Source organism: Coregonus lavaretus (assembly GCF_964263955.1).
Source record: "Coregonus lavaretus genome assembly, contig: HAP1_SCAFFOLD_255, whole genome shotgun sequence".
In the NCBI taxonomy this organism is placed as follows: Eukaryota; Metazoa; Chordata; class Actinopteri; order Salmoniformes; family Salmonidae; genus Coregonus; species Coregonus lavaretus.
In genome coordinates, this window is record NW_028157546.1 from 42,841 (window position 1) to 65,716 (window position 22,876).

The window sequence follows — 22,876 nt, forward strand, 5'->3', positions numbered from 1 at the left end:
GTTTTTGTGTATAACTGCAGGATATAAAGGCCTACACTTGTTATACCTACTGTGTCTGTTCATTGAGACAAAATGGAATACGGTTCCAGACAGACATGGACAAAAACATATCAGTCTGAAAGATATGTAACTTTCAAAATCATCCCCGTATGATGCATTTTGCATTAAATATGTCATCCCCATATGATGCATTTTGAATCATATGATGCTGCTTTTTGCATCATATGATGCCAAATGCATCATACGGGGATGATTTCTGTATTTTTTAAGTTACATATCTTGAAAACTTGAGTGCTGACAAGTAGAAACTTTTTGGAACAACAATCGACTAATGAAACAAATACCAAAATATATTTATTGTGTGGAATTTTCCTTTAAATTGAGGTGCAGTTTTACCAAAGAATCGCCATATGTTTTCTTCAGGGTTTCTTCAATTTTTTGTCCTGCATTTGATTTCATTTAAAAATACTTTGACAAATTTGAGAATTGTGAAATTTGTCACATCAGGTTCAATATTTTGCAAATGTCTAAATAATTTATACAGTGCCTTTAAACTGTATAGAAACTTGAACTGGACCATGTGTGTTATTTAAGAGTTAAATTAATTGTTAAGAGTTAAATTAAGTGTGATTTTAAGTCAGTATAATATATTGTTGAGGCAGGGTTTGAAACTTGCTCTCTCTCTCTGTTTTCTACACTGTGAATGTTGCTCCAAGTTTTAAGATTGTTTTAAGATTGTGTTTAAGATTTTGTTGAACTTTTCTTATGGTTATTTTCTGATGCAAACATTTGAATAAACATTTTAAGAGAGAAAGCTGTTAGTGTATCAGTGGGGGCAGCTAAGGAGAGGACGACTCATAATAATGGCTGGAATGGAGCAAATGGAATGACATCAAACACATGAAAACCATGTATTTGATGTATATGATACCATTCCACTGATTCCACTCCAGCCATTACCACGAGCCCATCCTCCCCAATTAAAGTGCCACCAACCACCTGTGGTGTATGTGTTATTGAAGCTATGCAAACTTGTGTTGCAGTTAGGCACCAATTTAGCTATTTTCTCTATTTTCTCCCATTGAATAATGGGATGCAAAATAATTAGTTTAGGTTATTAGACAATTTGGAGAAGCAAAACACAGTATAAGACAACGTGCATAAATAAAATCCTTGAGGATGAGAAAAACGGCTACTTTCATGTGCATGGGGCGTTGTGACTTTCTACTGTTTGAGGGGAGCGCCCCCAGGTGTTAAGGTAGGATATTACACTTGTCAGACCAAACTATAATAATAATAATAATAATAATAATAATAATAATAATAGTAATAATAATAATAATAATAATAATATGCCATTTAGCAGATGCTTTATCCAAAGCGACTTACAGTCATGTGTGCATAAATTTTTACGTATGGGTGGTCCCGGGGATCGAACCCACTACCCTGGCGTTACAAGCGCCATGCTCTACCAATTGAGCTACAGAGGACAAACTAATTGTATAATGATGATTCCTTTCGATAGCACAGACTTTGTCAAGTCAATTGCACTCTTGGACTTTATCATTGACAATACACATTACAGTCAAATAGGAAAAATTATATAATAAACTATCTATCTTTGGACAGTTTCCCAGTAACAAATTGTTATGTATAATCAATTGGACTTTTTTCATTTACAGAACACATTGCTATAAGTTTTGAAATGGGGAAAAGTAGTCTGTCTCTACTCTGTAAGTAGATACAAGGTAAACTGTGTATTACTAACATATCTATATTGGGACAGTTTCACAGGACTGGTATGTAACAACTGGTTACATACAAGTAACATTAGAAGTGTTTCAGTATGTGAATATGAGACGTTGAAAAAAACTATTTGGGTGGGGTGAGGATAGATGTATAGTTGATTGCACTGGCTGTACATTACGTGTACTGACTCAAACATGCATATTGTACTGTACATGTTGTCCATGTATAGGATGTACAATACAGTAGCCTAAACCAGGGGTTCTTAATGTGGGGGCCGTGTATTTTTTACATAAATGCACTGTAATTTAAACTTCAAAACTGCAAAGTTTTATCTTTGCCTCTTGGCGAAATGTGTAGAATTGCAGGATATTAGCTTTAAAGATGCAAAACAAAAAAATCTCTCTGCCCCATGACAAAATGTGCAGAATTGCAGGAAATTTGCTTGAAAACTGCTAAATGTCCTCTCCGATGCCAACAGATGGGCCTTTAAAATGTTCCTTCCCAGTGCCGAGACTTGGTTCGTCTGGCCATGCACTGCCAGTCATAGTAGAACTCCTTGTATGCTATTTTTTTTTTTTATCTCACTCGAGTTGTGTTCTGATTATGAGGGGGTCCCTGATGAATTTGCTATCACAAGGGGTCCCAGGCTTCAAAACGTTTGAGAACCCCTGGCCTACACTATAGTGAACAAAATGTTCTAGCTAGTTTCGGGTCTAAAATTGCACAATTTGGGACTTAGCCTATTTTTGTTGGGTGTCAAATACAACAATGAGAGTTATTTTACCCTTTTTCCAACACAAAAAGGCTTATTATAAGTCGTTAATACAGTAATAGTGTTTTACACAAACGTTTTGTTGCTACTCTGCAACTCCAACGATAGGGGCAGCACTAGATCATTAGGAACTCGACCCTACAGAAAATACGAGAAGCCAGATCTCATCCGGGATTTTGATTGGTGACCTTTTTACAACACGTCTGCTAGTTAAGCCAATCGGATATCTCAAACACAATTCTATGCCAAAGTGTTGCTGGGTATACAACACAAAAACAACAGCATTTAAACCCACATCAATTTACAGCTTCAACGGCAGACACGTTCAGTCATTTTCCTTTGGACTTTTGACACTCAAGAGGTAGACAGCTAATGCATGATATTATGGAACTGTTTTTCTAAGTCGACGATAAATGATAGCTGGCTTTGTTGTTGTCGTGCATTTTCCCGTCGCTTGGGCTGCAAAGTGACAACAACCGAGCGAGGCAGCCTTCAACTTTGTGATAACGGCTAAACTAATAACGGAGATACAAATTATCACTGAAATATGAATTATATATAGAGTACATCAACTTTAAGCAGTATTTACCTCTTATTGTTTCAATACTTACCTTTTTTCTTTTATCGTGTAATTTCTCGTCAATGATTTCAGCACAACGATGCGGTCATTGTTTTGCCTGCGTAGTTGTGGTGCGTCGTAGCAGCAGGAGCTTGCAAAAAGTGATTTGCTTTGCTGCTGTCCAAAAACATTTGTTGACAGATTTGTATTTAGTCTGGAGATTAACGATTATCGGTTATCAATGCATGAATTAGGTCAGGGGGGAGGGATGTGAGGGGGCTTGTCTGGACATGTTGATGTTGTGCCAATGAAATGAATGCACATCAAAATTAATTGAAACGTTATTTTATAATTTCAGGTGTCTGCAGAATTTTTACAAATTTGAACGCATTTCCGCTGCTCCAAATCCCCGTTTTAAAACAATGGCAACTGACTGCGAGGCATGGCTAAACGCTAACCCCCTTGGTAAGTTATCTTTACCAGTCTGTAGTCTGTCTGGACTTTTGATGCGGAAGTAGCTCAGTGATTACTGGTGATTCTAATTTGCAGTGACTGCTGCTTTTTCTGTAACCACTGATCATGATTTTTATTCTGCTGGCCTTACATTGTATATGGTCAAGCATAACAAATAGTTTATGGTTCAATTATAAATGGAATGATGCATTCATACTACAAAACTTGGGATCTAAACCCTATTCAATTCATAATGCATTGCGAACATCAAATTACCTTATCGTTACCCATAACCTCTGTTATGAAATAGAACATCTGCAAATAGAGTTTGTTCTGGTCAATCAGTCAAACTGCCAATAGAGTTTGTTCTGGTCAAACTGCCATCTTACCTTGTCTCTCACCACCTCCTTCATCCCCCACCAACAGATGCAGACGATCTGAGCGACTCCTTCCTTTCGGGCGAAGAGGAGAATGGCATTATCACCAAAAACATCAAGAACGAAATAAATGGCAACTGGATTTCGGCACCTAACAGTATCCACGAGGCCCGTCTCAAAGCCAAAGCGAAGAGGAGGCTGAGGAAGACTTCTTCTAGAGACTCTGGGAGAGGGGACTCGTTTAGTGATAATGGGGACCCCTCCCGGGGCACCAACGGCACCGTACCCCCCACCAGCCCCAAGAGCAAACTGCTGGACAGGAAGTCACGGGCAGGGAAGGGAAGAGGACTACCAAAGAAAGGTATGGGGAGAAATGTAGATGTTAATAATATATCTGCTAAATGACTAAAATGTAAATGTTAAAGGGAAGGGAAGAGGACTACCAGAGAAAGGTATGGGGAGTTATGTAGATGTTAATAACATATTATGTTAAAGGAAAGGGAAGAGGACTACCAGAGAAAGGTATGGGGAGATATGTAGATGTTAATAACATATCATGTTAAAGGGAAGGGAAGAGGACTACCAGAGAAAGGTATGGGGAGATATGTAGATGTTAATAACATATCATGTTAAAAGGAAGGGAAGAGGACTACCAGAGAAAGGTATGGGGAGGGACTATTTATGTGGTTATGTAATAACGTGTTGTTAACATAGGCCTACTTGTGATCACGTGAAGTCACGGCGAGGGAAGGGAAGACCATAGAAGTCTACCGAAGACTAGTAATGGGACGTTATGTAATAAGGTGTTAACATTGCTAGAATAATGTAATACCAAACAGGCGTAATACTGTTGCTGCATTAATTGATAAGCAACAAGTTAGTCTATTTGTGTTTTGAGCAAAAACATGCTTCAAGGAATAGCCTATCATTGCCTACGGAGTTACAATATGGTGTGTCCTAGTCTTGCGTGACCAGAGATCACACCATATTCTTGTTGGCTGGAATCAAGGCTACACGTGACCTAGTCCCCGAGAGATCTCTCGCTGTCCCTGCCTTTCCAACTGCCAGCCCAGTAGTAAACCAATTATGTAAACAAATGGCAAGGTGAGCCTGATCCGATCACACTCACTTATATTAACACCCCTCTTATGTCCTTTTGGTATCCATCCGCTGAAGGCTTTTTTTTCAATGGCTCTTGGTCTAACAGACTTGGATAACTGAAACAAGATTGAGCATTTGTCCAAAGACATGCAAACTAAGCAATAAAGTAAACTATAGATAGCAAGAGCATGGCGGTTTGTTGTAGATAACATCACCTCACCTTCCCATGACCCCTTGGCCAATATCTCCAACTAGCCTAGCTTGTTTACCAATAACACAAGTGACTCCTTTGAATCTTATAGTTGCATGCATATTAATCTTCCTTGTGATAAGCTATTTACTACTCTTTAATCACCTTATAAATAACTGCTGAAGCGTCATGCATGTAGAACAGAGAGGAAGCTGCTTCTCAGCAGAGTCAAAGCATGTGTCCCAAATTACACCCTATTCTCTATATAGTGCACAGATCCCTATGGGCCCTGGTCAAAGTATTACACTATATAGGGAGATGTAGTCAGAGCACCTTGCCGTACCCCCAGCTATTTGTCCTCTGGGCCCATATTGACAGTGACGTTCAGAGTAGGAGTGCTGATAAAGGATCAGTTTAGCCTTTTTAGATCATAATGAATATGATTATGTGGAAAGGTGGGAATCAGATCCTAGATCAGCACTCATACTCTGGGACACTTTTTGAATACAGGTCAGGCCCTGGTTAGTTCGGTTCTTATCTGATAAAAAGAAACCGCAGTATCTTTCTTGGCCTTGTTTGATGATGTCAGTCCCCACTGCCAACATAACATCTTGCAGAAGCACAGTACAGTTAGTTATTTTCTGATAGAAATGAACCATAGTATCTTGGCACAGATGTATTTGAGTTATGTAACCAAAGAACTGGGCCATGATGTCAATGTAAATGCCTGGGCATTTGTCCCAAATGGCACCCTATTCACTATATTAAAGGGAATAGGGTGCCATTTGGAACACAGTCTAGGTCCCGCTGTGGTTTAGGGGCTCCTGTAAAAGTTCAAGTTGTGTAACGTTTTGGAAGCATAACAGAAACTATTCTATGGGTGGAATCTCGCAGGGCAACAAGGGTAGTAGGTACATGATGTTCCAGAATCAGCCATGGCACAGACAACATTCTAAAGGGGCAGAGCTATATACAGGAGGAATATAACACACACATAGCCTCCACATAACACACTCACACTGGGTGGGACTTATAGGGGAGGGGGGTTAAAACATGTAGGCCTAGACAAGCTGAGCTGCTTTGGAAATGGGTCTCTTCATAAATAGACTGGCAATCTGTTTCTACAGAGCCACCAACAGATGTGGCTTTGTGTAACACTTACTAATGAGGAATTACCCTTTTAAAATATGTGGTTTATGTCAGCAGTTGAGCCTTTAAAGTTAACACCCTCTATAGGACGTGCTATACAGTCCAACACCCTCTATAGGACGTGCTATACAGTCCAACACCCTCTATAGGACGTGCTATACAGTCCAACACCCTCTATAGGACGTGCTATACAGTCCAACACACACTATAGGTATTTTTGTGCTCACCACTTTTTCCTGTCTAGTTATAGGCCCACCATAGTGGTATGGATAAATAAAAGGTCTGTAGGAAATCTGATTTGTTTATATATAATTGATCTATTCCCCTCTATAGTTAGGCCAGTTCCTGTTTGTTGTAATGTTTCATATTGGTTTCCGCGATCAGTAGTATCATTTCCATGATGAGCTCTGTCTATGACGTCATATGCTCTCTGTGTCTTCCTGGAGAAAAGCCTTTTGAACTGAAGGTGCTTTTCAGTGTTTCACTTCAGTTGAATTGGAGACATCCTGTCAAAATCACAGACCGTGTGTGTGTGCCTTCCTGTATATTGTACATAGGGTACTGTTGACCTTCCTTCTTTCCTTTGTCAGTACAGTGTTTGTGTGCTGTTCAAATGTAGGCTGCATTGTGATGTAAACCCACTCCAGCTATAGGTGACCACATATAGGCTACTGGTTAGTAGTATGTTTTGAAAGCTCTGGGGTGATGCAGATCTAGGATCAGCTTGCCTTCCCTAAATCCTAACCTTAACCCTTAGTGGGGGAAATGCAAAACTGCCCTGAGACCAATGTGTAGGGACAACTTCACCCTAATCTGAGCAATACCTCAATAGTGGCATTTTTATAACGCACATTGCTGAAGAAAGGAGCATTCTATGTGGCTATTTCTATACTGAACAAAAATATAAACAAACATTTAAATTTTTTTACTGAGTTACAGTTCATATAAGGAAATCAGTCAATTGAAATAAATTAATTAGGCCCTAATCTATGGATTTTACATGACTGGGCAGGGGTGCAGCCATAGGTGGGCCTGGGAGGGCCAGGCCCAACCAATCAGAATGAGTTTTTCCCCACAAAAGGGCTTTATTACAGACAGAAATACTCCTCAGTTTCATCAGCAATCCGGGTGGCTGGTCTCAAGACGATCCCGCAGGTGAAGAGCCGGCTGTAGAGGTCCTGGTCTGGCGTGGTGACACGTGGTCTGCGGTTGTGAGGCCTGTTGGACGTACTGCCAAATTCTCTAAAACAACGTTGGAGGCGGTTTATGTTAACATTCAATTCTCTGGCAACAGCTCTGGTGGACATTTGTGCAGTCAGCTTGCTAATTGCACGTTCCCTCAACTTGAGACGTCTGTGGCATTGTGTTATGTGACAAAACTGCACATTTTAGAGTGGCCTTTTATTGTCCCCAGTACAAGGTGCACCTGTGTAATGATCATGCTGCTTAATCAGCTTCTTGTTATGCAACACCTGTCAGGTGGATGGATTATATTGGCATGGGACAAATGCTCACTAACAGGATGTAAGCAAATTTGTACACATTTTTGAGAGAAATATGCTTTTTTGTGCGTATGGAACATTTCTGGGATTTTTTTTTTCAGCTCATGAAACATGGGACCAACACTTTATATTGTTGGTCCCATGTTTATATTTTTGTTCAGTATATGTGGATATTTCTATGGTTCCTGTTCTTAAGTTTTGTTTTTGCGTTTTGTACACCAGCTTCAAACAGTTGAAAATACAATATTTTTGCGTTTATATTTTTGTTCAGTATATGTGGATATTTCTATGGTTCCTGTTCTTAAGTTTTGTTTTTGCGTTTTGTACACCAGCTTCAAACAGTTGAAAATACAATATTTTTGGTTATGGAAAAGATACTTCACAGCGGTTTAGATGGTACAATGATTCTCTACACTATAATTGCTTGTTTTGTCACATAAACTGAAATTAAGCAAACTATTTATTTAGAATTTTAGCAACCAGGAAATGGCGGAGCGATTTCTGCATATTGCATCTTAAATTTTAGCCATTTAGCAGACGCTCTTATCCAGTGCGACTTACAGTTAGTGAACAATTTTTTTTTTTTCATACATCTTTAAATCACACTGCCAGATTATGATTTGTACGTTGTTTTTCCACAGATTTAAACTATTTTGCACCATGAAAATGTTGTTTCTGTTTTGAAAACATCACTGGCATTGACCTTGTTTTTTGTCTGTTGGTCAGGTGGCGCGGGGGGCAAAGGGGTGTGGGGCCCACCTGGAGAAGTGTATGACCTGGATGAGGTCGACGTCAAAGACCCCAACTATGACGAAGCTCAGGTATTGGACCATTTATATTGGACCTCTGACCCTCTGAGTTAGGTACAGTACGGTTAGGATGCTGAGTTTTACCTGCTCATGAAACAACTCAGCCCTTAAGTACACTATACAAGTTTTTTGGTATCCAATCTTGATCGGCTTCATTGTTCTGCTTTCTGTTGTGTCCTCTACAGGAGAACTGTGTGTATGAGACGGTGGTCCCTCCGCTGGAGGAAGGTGACTTTGAGAAGACGCTCATTCCCATCGTGCAGGAATACTTTGAACACGGCGACACCAATGAAGTAGCGGTAGGTTCATTTCAACGGTTATTTGAGTTGGCTGTAGTGTTCTGTGTTTAGGGCGCTTTCCATTTCCTAATCACTGGTGGACCTGCTTCTGCCTTTTATTTGATCTGACTGTAGTCTGAGTTAATTCTGAAGGATGTAGCTATGTTCTTCTTCTCTGATGATTTGACCCTATGACCTATGAGCCCACGCCCTCTTCTTGGCCAATACCCTCTCTCTCCCCATGACCAACTCTGTATTCCATCTGACCAACACCCATCCCCCTCTCTCCCCTCCATAGGAGCTCCTGGGTGAACTCAACCTGGGCTCCATGTCTAGCGGGGTGCCCATGCTGGCTGTGAGCCTGGCCCTGGAGGCTAAGGCCAGCCACAGAGAGCTGACGTCCAGGCTGTTGACGGACCTGTGTGGCCGCGTGCTGAGCCGTAAAGACGTGGAGAGCTCCTTTGACAAGTTACTCAGGGAGCTGCCTGACCTGGTGTTGGACACACCTGGAGCCCCTCAGGTAGTGTGTGTGATATCGCACCGTCTAAGAATAGAAGTGTGTGGATGTATCTGTGAAAATGTCTAACCGACCGTGGAGGCCAATGTGTAGGACTGTGTCCTTGTGAATGTTTGAGTGACTTAGCAGGCACACTGCAGTGTGTATACAGTACCTTCGGAAAGTATTCAGACCCCACATTCTGTTACATTACAGCCTTATTCTAAAATGGATTAACGAAAACAAAATCCTCAGCAATCTACAAACAATACCCCATAATGACAATGCGCAAACTGAGCAATCGGGGGAGAAGGGGCTTGGTCAGGGAGGTGACCAAGAACCCGATGGTCACTCTGACAGAGCTCTAGAGTTCCTCTGTGGAGATGGGAGAACCTTCCAGAAGGACAACCATCTCTGCAGCACTCCACCAATCAGGCCTTTATGGTAGAGTGGACAGACAGAAGCCACTCCTCAGTAAAAGGCACATGACAGCCCGCTTGGAGTTTGCCAAAAGGCACCTAAAGACTCTCAGACCATGAGAAACAAGATTCTCTAGTCTGATGAAACCAAGATTGAACTCTTTGGCCTGAATGCCACATCTGGAGGAAACCTGGCACCATCCCTACAGTGAAGCATGGTGGTGGCATAATCATGCGGTGGGGATGTTTTTCAGCGGCAGGGACTGGGAGACTAGTCAGGATCGAGGCAAAGTACAGAGAGATCCTTGATGAAAACCTGTTCCACAGCTCTCAGGACCACAGACTGGGGCGAAGGTTCACCTTCCAACAGGACAACAACCCTAAGCAAACAGCCAAGACAACACAGGAGTGGCTTCGGGACAAGTCTCTGAATGTCCTTGAGTGGCCCAGCCAGAGCCCAGACTTAAACCTGATCGAACATCTATGGAGAGACCTGAAAATAGCTGGGCAGCAACGCTCCCCATCCAACCTGACAGAGCTTGAGAGGATCTGCAGAGAAGAATGGGAGAAACTCCCCAAATACAGGTGTGCCAAGCTTGTAGCGTCATACCCAAGAAGACTCAAGGCTGTAATTGCTGCCAAAGGTGCTTCAACAAAGTACTGAGTAAAGGGTCTGAATACTTATGTAAATGTGTTATTTCCGTTATGTTTTTTATTTTCATACATTTGCACAAAGAAAATCGAAATTTTTTATTTTATTTTATCAATTTTAGAATAAGGCTGTAACCTAACAAAATGTGGAAAAAGTCAGGGAGTCTGAATACTTTCCGAAGGCACTGTATGTTCTGTGTTCTGTTCTGCATGCAAACCGGAGCAGTGTATCTCAGAACGGAACGCATATGTTTTGTTCTGAAATTCCATATGCGTGTCATAAAAGAAGTAAAAGAGATTCACAGTTACTTTAGCCATCTGACAGTTCCTATCGCGACTGTAAACCGTCACACGCACTGTTCAAACATGGGATTCTTTGGTATTTATTAGGGATCCCCATTAGCTGTTGCCAAGGCAGCAGCTACTCTTCTTGGGGTCCAAACACATTAAGGCACTTACATTACATAAAAAACAAAAGATAAAACATTATTACACCACTACATATCTACAATACAAAATGTATAATACCACCATACAACAATATTACAATGTATGTGTGTGTAGAGTGCGTGTGCTAGCGCTTGTGTGCGTATGCGTGTCTGTACCTGTGTATCTCTTCACAGTCCCCGCTGTTCCATAAGTTGTATTTTTACCTGTTTTTTAAAAATCTGATTCTACTGCTTGCATCAGTTACCTGATGTGGAATAGAGTTCCATGTAGTCATGGCTCTATGTAATACTGTGCGCCTCCCATAGTCTGTTCTGGACTTTGGGAATTGTGAAGAGACCTCTGGTGGCATGTCTTGTGGGGTATGCATGGGTGTCTGAGCTGTGTGCTGGTAGTTTAAACAGACAGCTCGGTACATTCAGCTTGTCAACACTTCTTACAAAAACAAGTAGTGATGAAGTCAATCTCTCTTCCACTTTGAGCCATGAGAGATTGACATGCATATCATTAATGTTAGCTCCCCGTGTACTTTTAAGGGCCAGCCGTGCTGCCCTGTTCTGAGCCAATTGTAATTTTCCTAAGTCCCTCTTTGTGGCACCTGCCTTGTTGATAGTGTTGTTAAGAAGGCAGAGCAGCGCTTTATTATGGACAGACTTCTCCCCATTTTAGCTACTGTTGTATCAATATGTTTTTACCATGACAGTTTACAATCCAGGGTTACTCAAAGCACCTCAACTTGCTACATTTCCACATTTTTCATTACAAGATTTAGTTGAGGTTTAGGGTTTAGTGAATGATTTGTCCCAAATACAGTGTCACTACTGTGTGGGATGGATGTTGATGTACTGTACCCTGTGTGCATAACAGAGCTGGGTTCAAACAGTATTTGAAATACTTTCAAATACATTTGCTTTAGACTGCCTAGAGTGCCAGGTGGACAGGGGTTGCACTTTCTGTGTGTTCCGTTCCACTGCGCCAGGCAAGCTCAATCAAGCCCAGTTGAAGTATTTCAAAATATTTCAAATAGTCTTTGAACCCAGGTCTGATACTAGCTGTGGTGAAACAGACAGATGGGAATAACACCAGTGGTGGAAAAAGTACCCAATTTTCAGACATGCGTAAAAGTAAAGATACCTTAATAGAAAGTGACTCATGTAAAAGTGAAAGTCACCCAGTAAAATACTACTTGAGTAGAAGTCTAAAAGTATTTGGTTTTAAATATACTTAAGTATCAAAAGTAAATTTGTTTAGTAAGCAAACCCGACAGCACCATAAAAAAATATATACATTTATTTACTGATAGCCAGGGGCACACTCCAACACTCAGACATAATTTACAAATTAAGCATTTGTGTTTAGTGAGTCCACCAGATCAGAGGCAGTATTGATGACCAGGGATGTTCTCTTGATAAGTGTGTGAATTGGACCATTTTCCTGTCCTGCTAAGCATTCAAAATGTAACGAGTACTTCTGGGTGGGAAAATGTATGGAGTTAAAAGTACATTATGTTCTTTAGGAATGTAGTGAAGTAAATATATATAAATAGTAAAGTAAAGATACCCCAAAAACTACTTAAGTAGTGCTTTAAAGTATTTTACTTAAGTAATTTACACAACTGAATAACACTGTGGTACTGTTTACTGTAGATGACTGTCTGTGGTTCAATCTGTGAGAGAGAGAGAGAGATGGGGAGTTTCAGCTCTTTTCTTCCCGTCCACACAGAGCAGACATGCGATCTCTCGCCTCATTGTCTCCGCAGCGCCAGGCACAAAATGCTAGCTCAGCGTAGGAGGCTGCTAAAAGGGTTATTCATCATCCCTCCCTCTCTCTCACTTTCTCTCTCTCTCATTTGTCTGTCCTCCTACTCTCTCTCTCACTTCCCCACAAAGCCACGCTCTCTCTCTGTTCTTCCCCCTGGCTGTGCTGTGCTGTCTCTCTCTCTCTGTTCATCCCCCTGGTTGTGCTGTCTCTCTCTCTGTTCTTCCCCCTGGCTGTGCTGTCTCTCTCTCTCTGTTCTTCCCCCTGGCTGTGCTGTCTCTCTCTCTCTGTTCTTCCCCCTGGCTGTGCTGTCTCTCTCTCTGTTCTTCCCCCTGGCTGTGCTGTCTCTCTCTCTCTCTGTTCTTCCCCCTGGCTGTGCTGTCTCTCTCTCTCTGTTCTTACCCCTGGCTGTGCTGTCTCTCTCTCTCTGTTCTTCCCCCTGGCTGTGCTGTCTCTCTCTCTCTGTTCTTCCCCCTGGCTGTGCTGTCTCTCTCTCTCTGTTCTTCCCCCTGGCTGTGCTGTCTTTCTCTCTGTTCTTCCCCCTGGCTGTGCAGTCTCTCTCTGTTCTTCCCCCTGGCTGTGCTGTCTCTCTCTCTCTGTTCTTCCCCCTGGCTGTGCTGTCTCTCTCTCTCTGTTCTTCCCCCTGGCTGTGCTGTCTCTCTCTCTCTGTTCTTCCCCCTGGCTGTGCTGTCTCTCTCTGTCTGTTCTTCCCCCTGGCTGTGCTGTCTCTCTCTCTCTGTTCTTCCCCCTGGCTGTGCTGTCTCTCTCTCTCTGTTCTTCCCCCTGGCTGTGCTGTCTCTCTCTGTTCTTCCCCTTGGCTGTGCTGTCTCTCTCTCTCTGTTCTTCCCCCTGGCTGTGCTGTCTCTCTCTCTCTGTTCTTCCCCCTGGCTGTGCTGTCTCTCTCTCTCTGTTCTTCCCCCTGGCTGTGCTGTCTCTCTCTCTCTGTTCTTCCCCCTGGCTGTGCTGTCTCTCTCTCTCTGTTCTTCCCCCTGGCTGTGCTGTCTCTCTCTCTCTGTTCTTCCCCCTGGCTGTGCTGTCTCTCTCTCTCTGTTCTTCCCCCTGGCTGTGCTGTCTCTCTCTCTCTCTCTGTTCTTCCCCCTGGCTGTGCTGTCTCTCTCTCTCTCTGTTCTTCCCCCTGGCTGTGCTGTCTCTCTCTCTCTCTGTTCTTCCCCCTGGCTGTGCTGTCTCTCTCTCTCTCTGTTCTTCCCCCTGGCTGTGCTGTCTCTCTCTCTCTCTGTTCTTCCCCCTGGCTGTGCTGTCTCTCTCTCTCTGTTCTTCCCCCTGGCTGTGCTGTCTCTCTCTCTCTGTTCTTCCCCCTGGCTGTGCTGTCTCTCTCTCTCTGTTCTTCCCCCTGGCTGTGCTGTCTCTCTCTCTCTGTTCTTCCCCCTGGCTGTGCTGTCTCTCTCTCTCTGTTCTTCCCCCTGGCTGTGCTGTCTCTCTCTCTCTGTTCTTCCCCCTGGCTGTGCTGTCTCTCTCTCTCTGTTCTTCCCCCTGGCTGTGCTGTCTCTCTCTCTGTTCTTCCCCCTGGCTGTGCAGTCTCTCTCTCTGTTCTTCCCCCTGGCTGTGCAGTCTCTCTCTCTGTTCTTCCCCCTGGCTGTGCTGTCTCTCTCTCTCTGTTCTTCCCCCTGGCTGTGCTGTCTCTCTCTCTCTGTTCTTCCCCCTGGCTGTGCTGTCTCTCTCTCTGTTCTTCCCCCTGGCTGTGCAGTCTCTCTCTCTGTTCTTCCCCCTGGCTGTGCTGTCTCTCTCCCTCTGTTCTTCCCCCTGGCTGTGCTGTCTCTCCCTCTGTTCTTCCCCCTGGCTGTGCTGTCTCTCTCTCTGTTCTTCCCCCTGGCTGTGCAGTCTCTCTCTCTGTTCTTCCCCCTGGCTGTGCAGTCTCTCTCTCTGTTCTTCCCCCTGGCTGTGCTGTCTCTCTCTCTCTGTTCTTCCCCCTGGCTGTGCTGTCTCTCTCTCTCTGTTCTTCCCCCTGGCTGTGCTGTCTCTCTCTCTGTTCTTCCCCCTGGCTGTGCAGTCTCTCTCTCTGTTCTTCCCCCTGGCTGTGCAGTCTCTCTCTCTGTTCTTCCCCCTGGCTGTGCTGTCTCTCTCCCTCTGTTCTTCCCCCTGGCTGTGCTGTCTCTCCCTCTGTTCTTCCCCCTGGCTGTGCTGTCTCTCTCTCTGTTCTTCCCCCTGGCTGTGTAGTCTCTCTCCCTCTGTTCTTCCCCCTGGCTGTGCTGTCTCTCTCTCTGTTCTTCCCCCTGGCTGTGTAGTCTCTCTCTCTTGTTCTTCCCCCTGGCTGTGCTGTCTCTCTCTCTCTGTTCTTCCCCCTGGCTGTGCTGTCTCTCTCTCTGTTCTTCCCCCTGGCTGTGCAGTCTCTCTCTCTGTTCTTCCCCCTGGCTGTGCTGTCTCTCTCTCTGTTCTTCCCCCTGGCTGTGTAGTCTCTCTCCCTCTGTTCTTCCCCCTGGCTGTGCTGTCTCTCTCTCTGTTCTTCCCCCTGCCTGTGTAGTCTCTCCCTCATCCCTCTCTCTCTTTCCAGACTGGTTCTGGTCAGATGAGTTTAGAGCTCTGTTGTCTGCACAGACACAATGGCTTGTTAGCAACAGGCTTTGTCCAGTCCAGAACAGCAAGGCCAGCTCTTTTTCTCTGGCTCTTTCCCCCCCCCCCCCCCGTCGCTTTCTCTATATCTCTCATCTCTCTGAGTCATGTCAACAAACACTTCCACTGTCACCTCATCCCAAACAACACAAGTTTTTACTCATCCATCCAGCCTCTGGTCTCTCCATTGGCCTACTTTGATGCTAAATGTAGGCGATTTATTGTCTATATTTGCTTATGCAGTAACTCATTATCAAATTAGGTTATAAAATGTGTATTGTACTGTAATAAATGGTTTATGGCTATGCAGTTACGCCTACATGTGTTTGTGATACTTCATTTCCAAATAGATGACATTGAACTCCATGCTGCAGTCAAGATATTTCAGGCCCATGGGCATGCTATTTGGCAACAGTTCAGTCTGCCCTCTTTTTATTTAGATTTCTTTGTTTGCAGAGCTAACTTCCTGTTCTGTAGGTTTGGGTGGACCACAGAGGTTCCAATGATAATAACTGTGTTTCGAGACCAGTGCCCTTCAGTGTGTGTTAAGTGTTTTATTTTGTCTTTCAGCTCGTCGGCCAATTTATTGCCCGGGCTGTCAAAGACAAGATCCTCTCCAAGAGCTACTTAGACGGCTACAAGGGGAGAGTCGACTGTGTACATGCAAGGTATGTGTTGGCGTCATTATTTGTTAAACACGAAACTCCTTCTCGCATTTCTATGTGGTATGGTCATGGAAATGTTGTCGAGTTGGTTTACTATCTATCTATCTATATCTATATCTATATCTATATATATATATATGCACAACAGGGCCTGGGAGGCTCACAGGGATACACAATACTCCATCAATGATCCAGTTTTCAACTCAATACCAGTTTTTCAACTCAACTGCAAAATTGTTTGCCCCATGGCAAAATGTGTAGAGTTGCTGGAAATTAGCTTTAAAACAGCAAAATGTTCTCTCCGATGCAGAGGGTGGCCTTTAAAATGTTATTTTCCAGGGCCTGAGACTTGGCATGCGATGCAGCAATCATAGTACAACTCCCTGTATGCAATTTTTTATCGCACTCTAAAGTTGGAGTGATGTTCTGATATTGAGGGTGTACCTGATGAATTTGCTATCACAAAAGGGGTCCCCGGCCCCAAAAAGTTTGGGAACCCCTGGATTGTTACGTTAGTGTTTCAGCTTGTAATTTCGTGGGTGTATTCACAGAGAACAATGAGTGAAGCTTTTGGGGGAGTGTCATACATGGTTTACAGAATAGTTGAGTTGGCTTGTTGCTAGGCAGAGTTTATGTAATGAAATACTCCATTCTATGAATGCATTGAGAGAACTATACATCCCTTGAGAGATGGTTTATGGGAGTTTGGAATGAGGGAGAGAGGGTATAAACGGGCAGAAGAATGAATGACTAAGGGAAGGATCATTCCATGAAGGAGGGCGGTAGAGATGGATGATTGAATGAATTATGACAGAAGAGTGTGTCCATACTAACTCCTGGAGTGGGTGTTTTTCCATATAGGGCGGCCTTGGAGCGAGCGGCAGTGCTGTTGAAGATGGGTATGGGCGGCCTGCGCATCCACAACCTCTGGGGAACAGGTGGGGGTCAGAGACCTGTCACCCAGCTCGTCAGAGAGGTGAGACCTGCTCGTTTATACAGTGGGGAGAACAAGTATTTGATACACTGCCGATTTTGCAGGTTTTCCTACTTACAAAGCATGTAGAGGTCTGTAATTTTTATCATAGGTACACTTCAACTGTGAGAGACGGAAGCTCTCACAGACCTGTTAGTTTTTCTTTAAGAAGCCCTCCTGTTCTCCACTCATTACCTGTATTAACTGCACCTGTTTGAACTCATTACCTGTATAAAAGACACCTGTCCACACACACTCAATCAAACAGACTCCAACCTCTCCACAATGGCCAAGACCAGAGCGCTGTGTAAGGATATCAGGGTTAAAATTGTAGACCTGCACAAGGCTGGGATGGGCTACAGGACAATAGGCAAGCAGCTTAGTGAGAAGGCAACAACTGTTGGCGCAATTATTAGAAAATGGAAGAAGTTCAAGATGACGGTTAATCACTCTCGGTCTGGGGCTCCATGCAAGATCTCACCTCGTGGGGCATCAATAATCATGAGGAAGGTGAGGGATCAGCCCAGAACTACACAGCAGGACCTGGTCAATGACCTGAAGAGAGCTGGGACCACAGTCTCAAAGAAACCCATTAGTAACACACTACGCCATCATGGATTAAAATCCTGCAGCGCACGCAAGGTCCCCCCGCTCAAGCCAGCGCATGTCCAGGCCCGTCTGAAGTTTGCCAATGACCATCTGGATGATCCAGAGGAGGAATGGGAGAAGGTCATGTGGTCTGATGAGACAAAAATAGAGCTTTTTGGTCTAAACTCCACTCGCCGTGTTTGGAGGAAGAAGAAGGATGAGTACAACCCCAAGAACACCATCCCAACCGTGAAGCATGGAGGTGGAAAAATCATTCTTTGGGGATGCTTTTCTGCAAAGGGGACAGGACGACTGCACCGTATTGAGGGGAGGATGGATGGGGCCATGTATCGCGAGATCTTGGCCAACAACCTCCTTCCCTCAGTAAGAGCATTGAAGATGGGTCGTGGCTGGGTCTTCCAGCATGACAACGACCCGAAACACACAGCCAGGGCAACTAAGGAGTGGCTCCGTAAGAAGCATCTCAAGGTCCTGGAGTGGCCTAGCCAGTCTCCAGACCTGAACCCAATAGAAAATCTTTGGAGGGAGCTGAAAGTCCGTATTGCCCAGCGACAGCCCCGAAACCTGAAGGATCTGGAGAAGGTCTGTATGGAGGAGTGGGCCAAAATCCCTGCTGCAGTGTGTGCAAACCTGGTCAAGACCTACAGGAAATGTATGATCTCTGTAATTGCAAACAAAGGTTTCTGTACCAAATATTAAGTTCTTCTTTTCTGATGTATCAAATACTTATGTCATGCAATAAAAAGCAAATTAATTACTTTAAACCAAGCTGCTTGCCTATTGTCCTGTAGCCCATCCCAGCCTTGTGCAGGTCTACAATTTTAACCCTGATGTCCTTACACAGCGCTCTGGTCTTGGCCATTGTGGAGAGGTTGGAGTCTGTTTGATTGAGTGTGTGTGGACAGGTGTCTTTTATACAGGTAACGAGTTCAAACAGGTGCAGTTAATACAGGTAATGAGTGGAGAACAGGAGGGCTTCTTAAAGAAAAACTAACAGGTCTGTGAGAGCCGGAATTCTTACTGGTTGGTAGGTGATCAAATACTTATGTCATGCAATAAAATGCAAATTAATTACTTAAAAATCATACAATGTGATTTTCTGGATTTTTCAGTTGAAGTGTACCTATGATAAAAATTACAGACCTCTACATGCTTTGTAAGTAGGAAAACCTGCAAAATCGGCAGTGTATCAAATACTTGTTCTCCCCACTGTAGATTGAAAGCTGTTTTTCAAGTGTGTGTTCTGTATGCTCTGTCCTCTATGTATGACAGCTATTTAAATCATGTCTGTTCTCCAAATGTAAGTTAATGTAATTTAATTGAGCTTACACTATGGAAGGGTGATGTCATCAAGACCCGCTTTAGAGTTTCACTGATGTCTCCAGTGATCACGATATCGACACATATACATCAGAGTAGCCGTAATGGTCAAGCCACCCTTCACCTGAACATCTCAGCCATTACTGAACTATGGCTTAGTTTCATGTATTCTTCCTATTCCCTATCTGTGAGCAGGCCTTTTGTTGTTATCTATGAACCTCAGGTGTACAATGGGCATACATTGACTTTGGATATCCCCTTTTCTGTATCAGATGACCCTGTTGCTGAAGGAGTATCTCCTGTCTGGAGACAACAAGGAAGCAGAGAGGTGTCTGAGAGAACTGGAGGTACCACACTTCCACCATGAGTTTGTCTATGAGGTAACTTACGGCATCCGCTATCTTGTTTTTCTTTCCACAGTTTTCATGTTCACTTGTTAACTGTAATTATTATCTTATATGAACGTATTACCTGTAGGTGCATTGGAAATGTACTCACTGTTCAATTTACCATGGAGGGTTGTATTGCTTGAGAATATCAAATAAATTGACAAACATACTGAATTTTCCTTAGTTGATTGTAACAAAAGTTATTCATCTTTTCTTCCTATTATCAATAGGCCATAGTCATGGTCCTGGAATCCAAAGGAGAGAGAACGTTCCAAATGGTTCTGCAGCTGCTGAAGTTTCTGTGGGTGTCCTCCGTCATCACTGTGGACCAAATGAGAAGGGTGAGCTTGGGCACAACCTAGTGGTCACATTATACTACTGCAGTGCCAATGGCGCCACCTGGTGTTGAAACGATGTACTGTGGTTTGAGGACCAATGTGTTGTATAATACTTACATTTACATTTTAGTCATTTAGCAGACGCTCTTATCCAGAGCGACTTACAGTTAGTGAGTGCATACATTTTTCATACTGGACCCCCGTGGGAAGCGAACCCACAACCCTGGCGTTGCAAGCGCCATGCTCTACCAACTCAGCTACAGGGGACTACTTTGTACCTAAAAAATCAACCAATCAATTTATCAATCCACTGCATTTTTGTTTACCATTGATTTGATCTATAAAATGTTCCACACTTTGTTTTTTCATTGGAAGTACATTGAAAATGACGTGATAATTATCTTATTTGCAGGGATATGAAAGAGTTTACATGGACATAGCTGAAATCAACATCGACGTCCCCCGTGCGTACTTCATCTTGGAGCAGTTTGTCGACAAGAGTTTCAGTGCGGGTGTCATCGGTGAAAAGCTGAGGGATCGTTGTCCTTGCCGGTAAGTATCTTTTCATTTGCTATTACATACACACACAAATCCATGTTTTATGATTGATGTGGATGTACTGATTTTGTCTATTTTCACAGGGGCCGGAAGAGGTTTGTGAGCGAGGGGGACGGCGGTCGCTTCAAACTGGAAAGCTACTAAGGAGCCATTTTGTGCCAGAGATGTTCTGCAAAACTGAAGCAACTTTTTACTATGATCCATATTTTGTCATAATGGTTGGGTACAAAACTGTTATTGTTTTCCTTAAGTGAAAGAATGTAAAACAAATAAAAAAAACGTAAAATGGCGCTTTGTTCTTTAGTTAAAGAAAAGTTAAGACGATACACCACTAAGGTGTTTGAGTATACATGTATAAGCTAAAACCCAGAAAGTGCCAAACCTCAACGAGTCATTCCATGTTGTTTTTATATTTTCTCTTGATTTATTTCACTGCCACTCCTTTGTCTTGTGTTCTAGATGAAAAGCAGTATTTGTACAGGAATTTAAATGGTTTGTGCATAAAGCTTTATAATGAAAAGGGGGCAGATCGTTGGTTCAAAGCAATACCTTCCCTCACCAGCTGCTGTCTGTTTCTAGCCTGGTTTCAAGATCTGTTTGTGCTGTTTTACACAACTTCTACCATAGGAATTTGTGCAAGATGGCACAAACAGATCTGGGTACCAGGCTAGTCTATTTCTATGCTGTGCTTGAGTTTTTTTCTTCTCCCCTTTAAATTACTGACAGATGTCATTACTCAAGGCAATTAATAAAACACATTCAATTAGTTTAAAGCTAAGAGATTGGGATCTGGTTGCGATCATTTCACAACAAAATGGTGTCCAGAATGTTTATTTTTATATTTGGGGAATACTGTTGTGAAGTAATGTACCAAGTCTAATTGCTCCCGGTTTGTCTGAAGTTCAATAAATTGCTATACAAAATGTATGCTATTATCAATGTATCTGTGTGGGTGGATGAAAGAGGACTTGAGAATCATGGTGTGATCTAAATCTAGTACCGTCATAAAGGGGAAATAAATATAGTTGTTTCATTTGTAGAACTTATTCACAACTAACATCAAGAGAAATGTTACATTTACCTAGACTCCAATTCAACTTTCCTCTCAGAAATAACATTTACAAGGCTAGTATACATTCTCAGCAATCAAAATAATCTATTATGAGAGATTGATGCCAACAGTGATATGTTGCAATATTAGGCTGTGGCTAGGGCTGTGGCGGTCACGAAATTGTCAGCCGGTGATTGTCAAGCAAATAACTGTCGGTCTCACGGTAATTGACCGTTAATTAACAAACACATTTAGCATCTCCTGGCTTCCACACACAGCCTACAAGACATTTTTAAAAGTCTAATAAATCCATGTAATATAGCCTACACCTTCACAATAAATCCATTATTTATTTTAGACAGTTCTAAAGAAGCATGATATGAAGAAAATATTGTCTATTTCAGAAGAAAATAATAGCATACTCCGAATTGTCCTTATGTTAGGTCCTGATGTGGCTATGCCAAATGGTTGTGGGCTACACTAGTTCATTTAGCAGACAAGATTTGCTTATAATTCCGTGGAATTATTTTATAGTATGAAGAATACAATTGAACAAAGCTGAATAAAATATAAATATTTTCTCAAAACGATGAGAGTGCACACATGCGGCTATTCTGTGTTGAGCGGTTAACAAAGAAATAGGTACTCCTATATGCTTAATTTACATTTACATTTTAGTCATTTAGCAGACGCTCTTATCCATGAGCGACTTACAGTTAGTGAGTGCATACATAATTTTTTATATTTTTCATACTGGCCCCTCATGGGAATCGAACCCACAACCTTGGCGTTGCAAACGCCATGCTCTACCAACTGAGCTACATCCCTGCCAGCCATTCCCTCCCCTACCCTGGACGACGCTGGGCCAATTGTGCGCCGCCCCATGGGTCTCCCGGTCGCGGCCGGCTACGAGCCTGGATTCGAACCAGGATCTCTAGTGGCACAGCTAGCACTGCGATGCAGTGCCTTAGACCACTGCACCACTCGGGAGGTTATTAATGTAACTTTAGTTGTTCTACAAACGTTGGGCTATATGTTTTGATTTTTAATACATTGTAAGGCTGCATGATGAGACTAATTATGATATGAAAAAAGTCACTTGAAAGGCATGAGCTCTGCTTTGTTTTTTTGCGCAGGCTGTACACACTCCAATAATCTCTCATTCACAATTTGACAAGCACTTGATAATGCTTTGAATTTCACGGCGGCATCCCCTTTGTGGCCGTAATGCACCCTAAAAAACTCCATTCCTTTTGCGGCCCGGAGTGCTGTGTAGTGCCTTTCTCCCTGAGTGTGCTGTGTAGTGCCCTTCTCCCTGAGTGTGCTGTGTAGTGCCCTTCTCCCTGAGTGTGCTGCGCAATCCGAAGCGTCTGTCACTCACACGGCTCTCCGTCACGTGATCAAGTCTTTCTCACAGGCTACAAGTTAAGACCGACACATCCGGGACCCAACTGCGCGCGTCCTTATCCAATTCTGAGGTGCATATTGATGCAACAGATCAGAACATTTAGCTTAAAATGTTGATAAACTATTTGGGTATTTCTTCACATTATAAGCGCAGCAATGCGCACATGGTAGTAGACTATAAGCGCGAATGTTCCATTAGCAGAAAACACCATTATCAAAAGTGACCGCAAATGAAATTATTTTATTATAAAGGTGCATTTTTATGGTGAAAATTATCTTCCCCAAACT

General features: G+C 43.0%; 1 protein-coding gene across 1 annotated transcript; it reads left to right on the forward strand.

Moving 5' to 3' along the window:
• The first annotated feature begins 2,838 nt into the window (after window positions 1-2,838).
• On the forward strand, window positions 2,839-21,057 carry LOC311125308 (programmed cell death protein 4-like). The gene is made up of 12 exons (XM_084199359.1): window positions 2,839-2,882; window positions 3,439-3,545; window positions 3,960-4,271; window positions 8,579-8,673; window positions 8,847-8,960; window positions 9,238-9,459; window positions 15,849-15,946; window positions 16,805-16,919; window positions 19,118-19,225; window positions 19,465-19,575; window positions 19,985-20,124; window positions 20,214-21,057. Exons 2-12 carry the CDS (start codon window positions 3,503-3,505, stop codon window positions 20,272-20,274), a joined length of 1,419 nt encoding a protein of 472 aa, XP_084055485.1. The 5' UTR covers window positions 2,839-2,882; window positions 3,439-3,502; the 3' UTR covers window positions 20,275-21,057.
• Window positions 21,058-22,876: the final 1,819 nt, after the last annotated feature.

Bases quoted from the DNA above. Each gene is read 5' to 3' on its own strand.
- LOC311125308 (XM_084199359.1), top strand. From the start codon at position 3,503: ATGGCAACTGACTGCGAGGCATGGCTAAACGCTAACCCCCTTG. The intron at 19,226-19,464 runs GTAACTTACGGC...TATTATCAATAG, and splicing joins ACCATGAGTTTGTCTATGAG to GCCATAGTCATGGTCCTGGA. The intron at 19,576-19,984 runs GTGAGCTTGGGC...TCTTATTTGCAG, and splicing joins CTGTGGACCAAATGAGAAGG to GGATATGAAAGAGTTTACAT.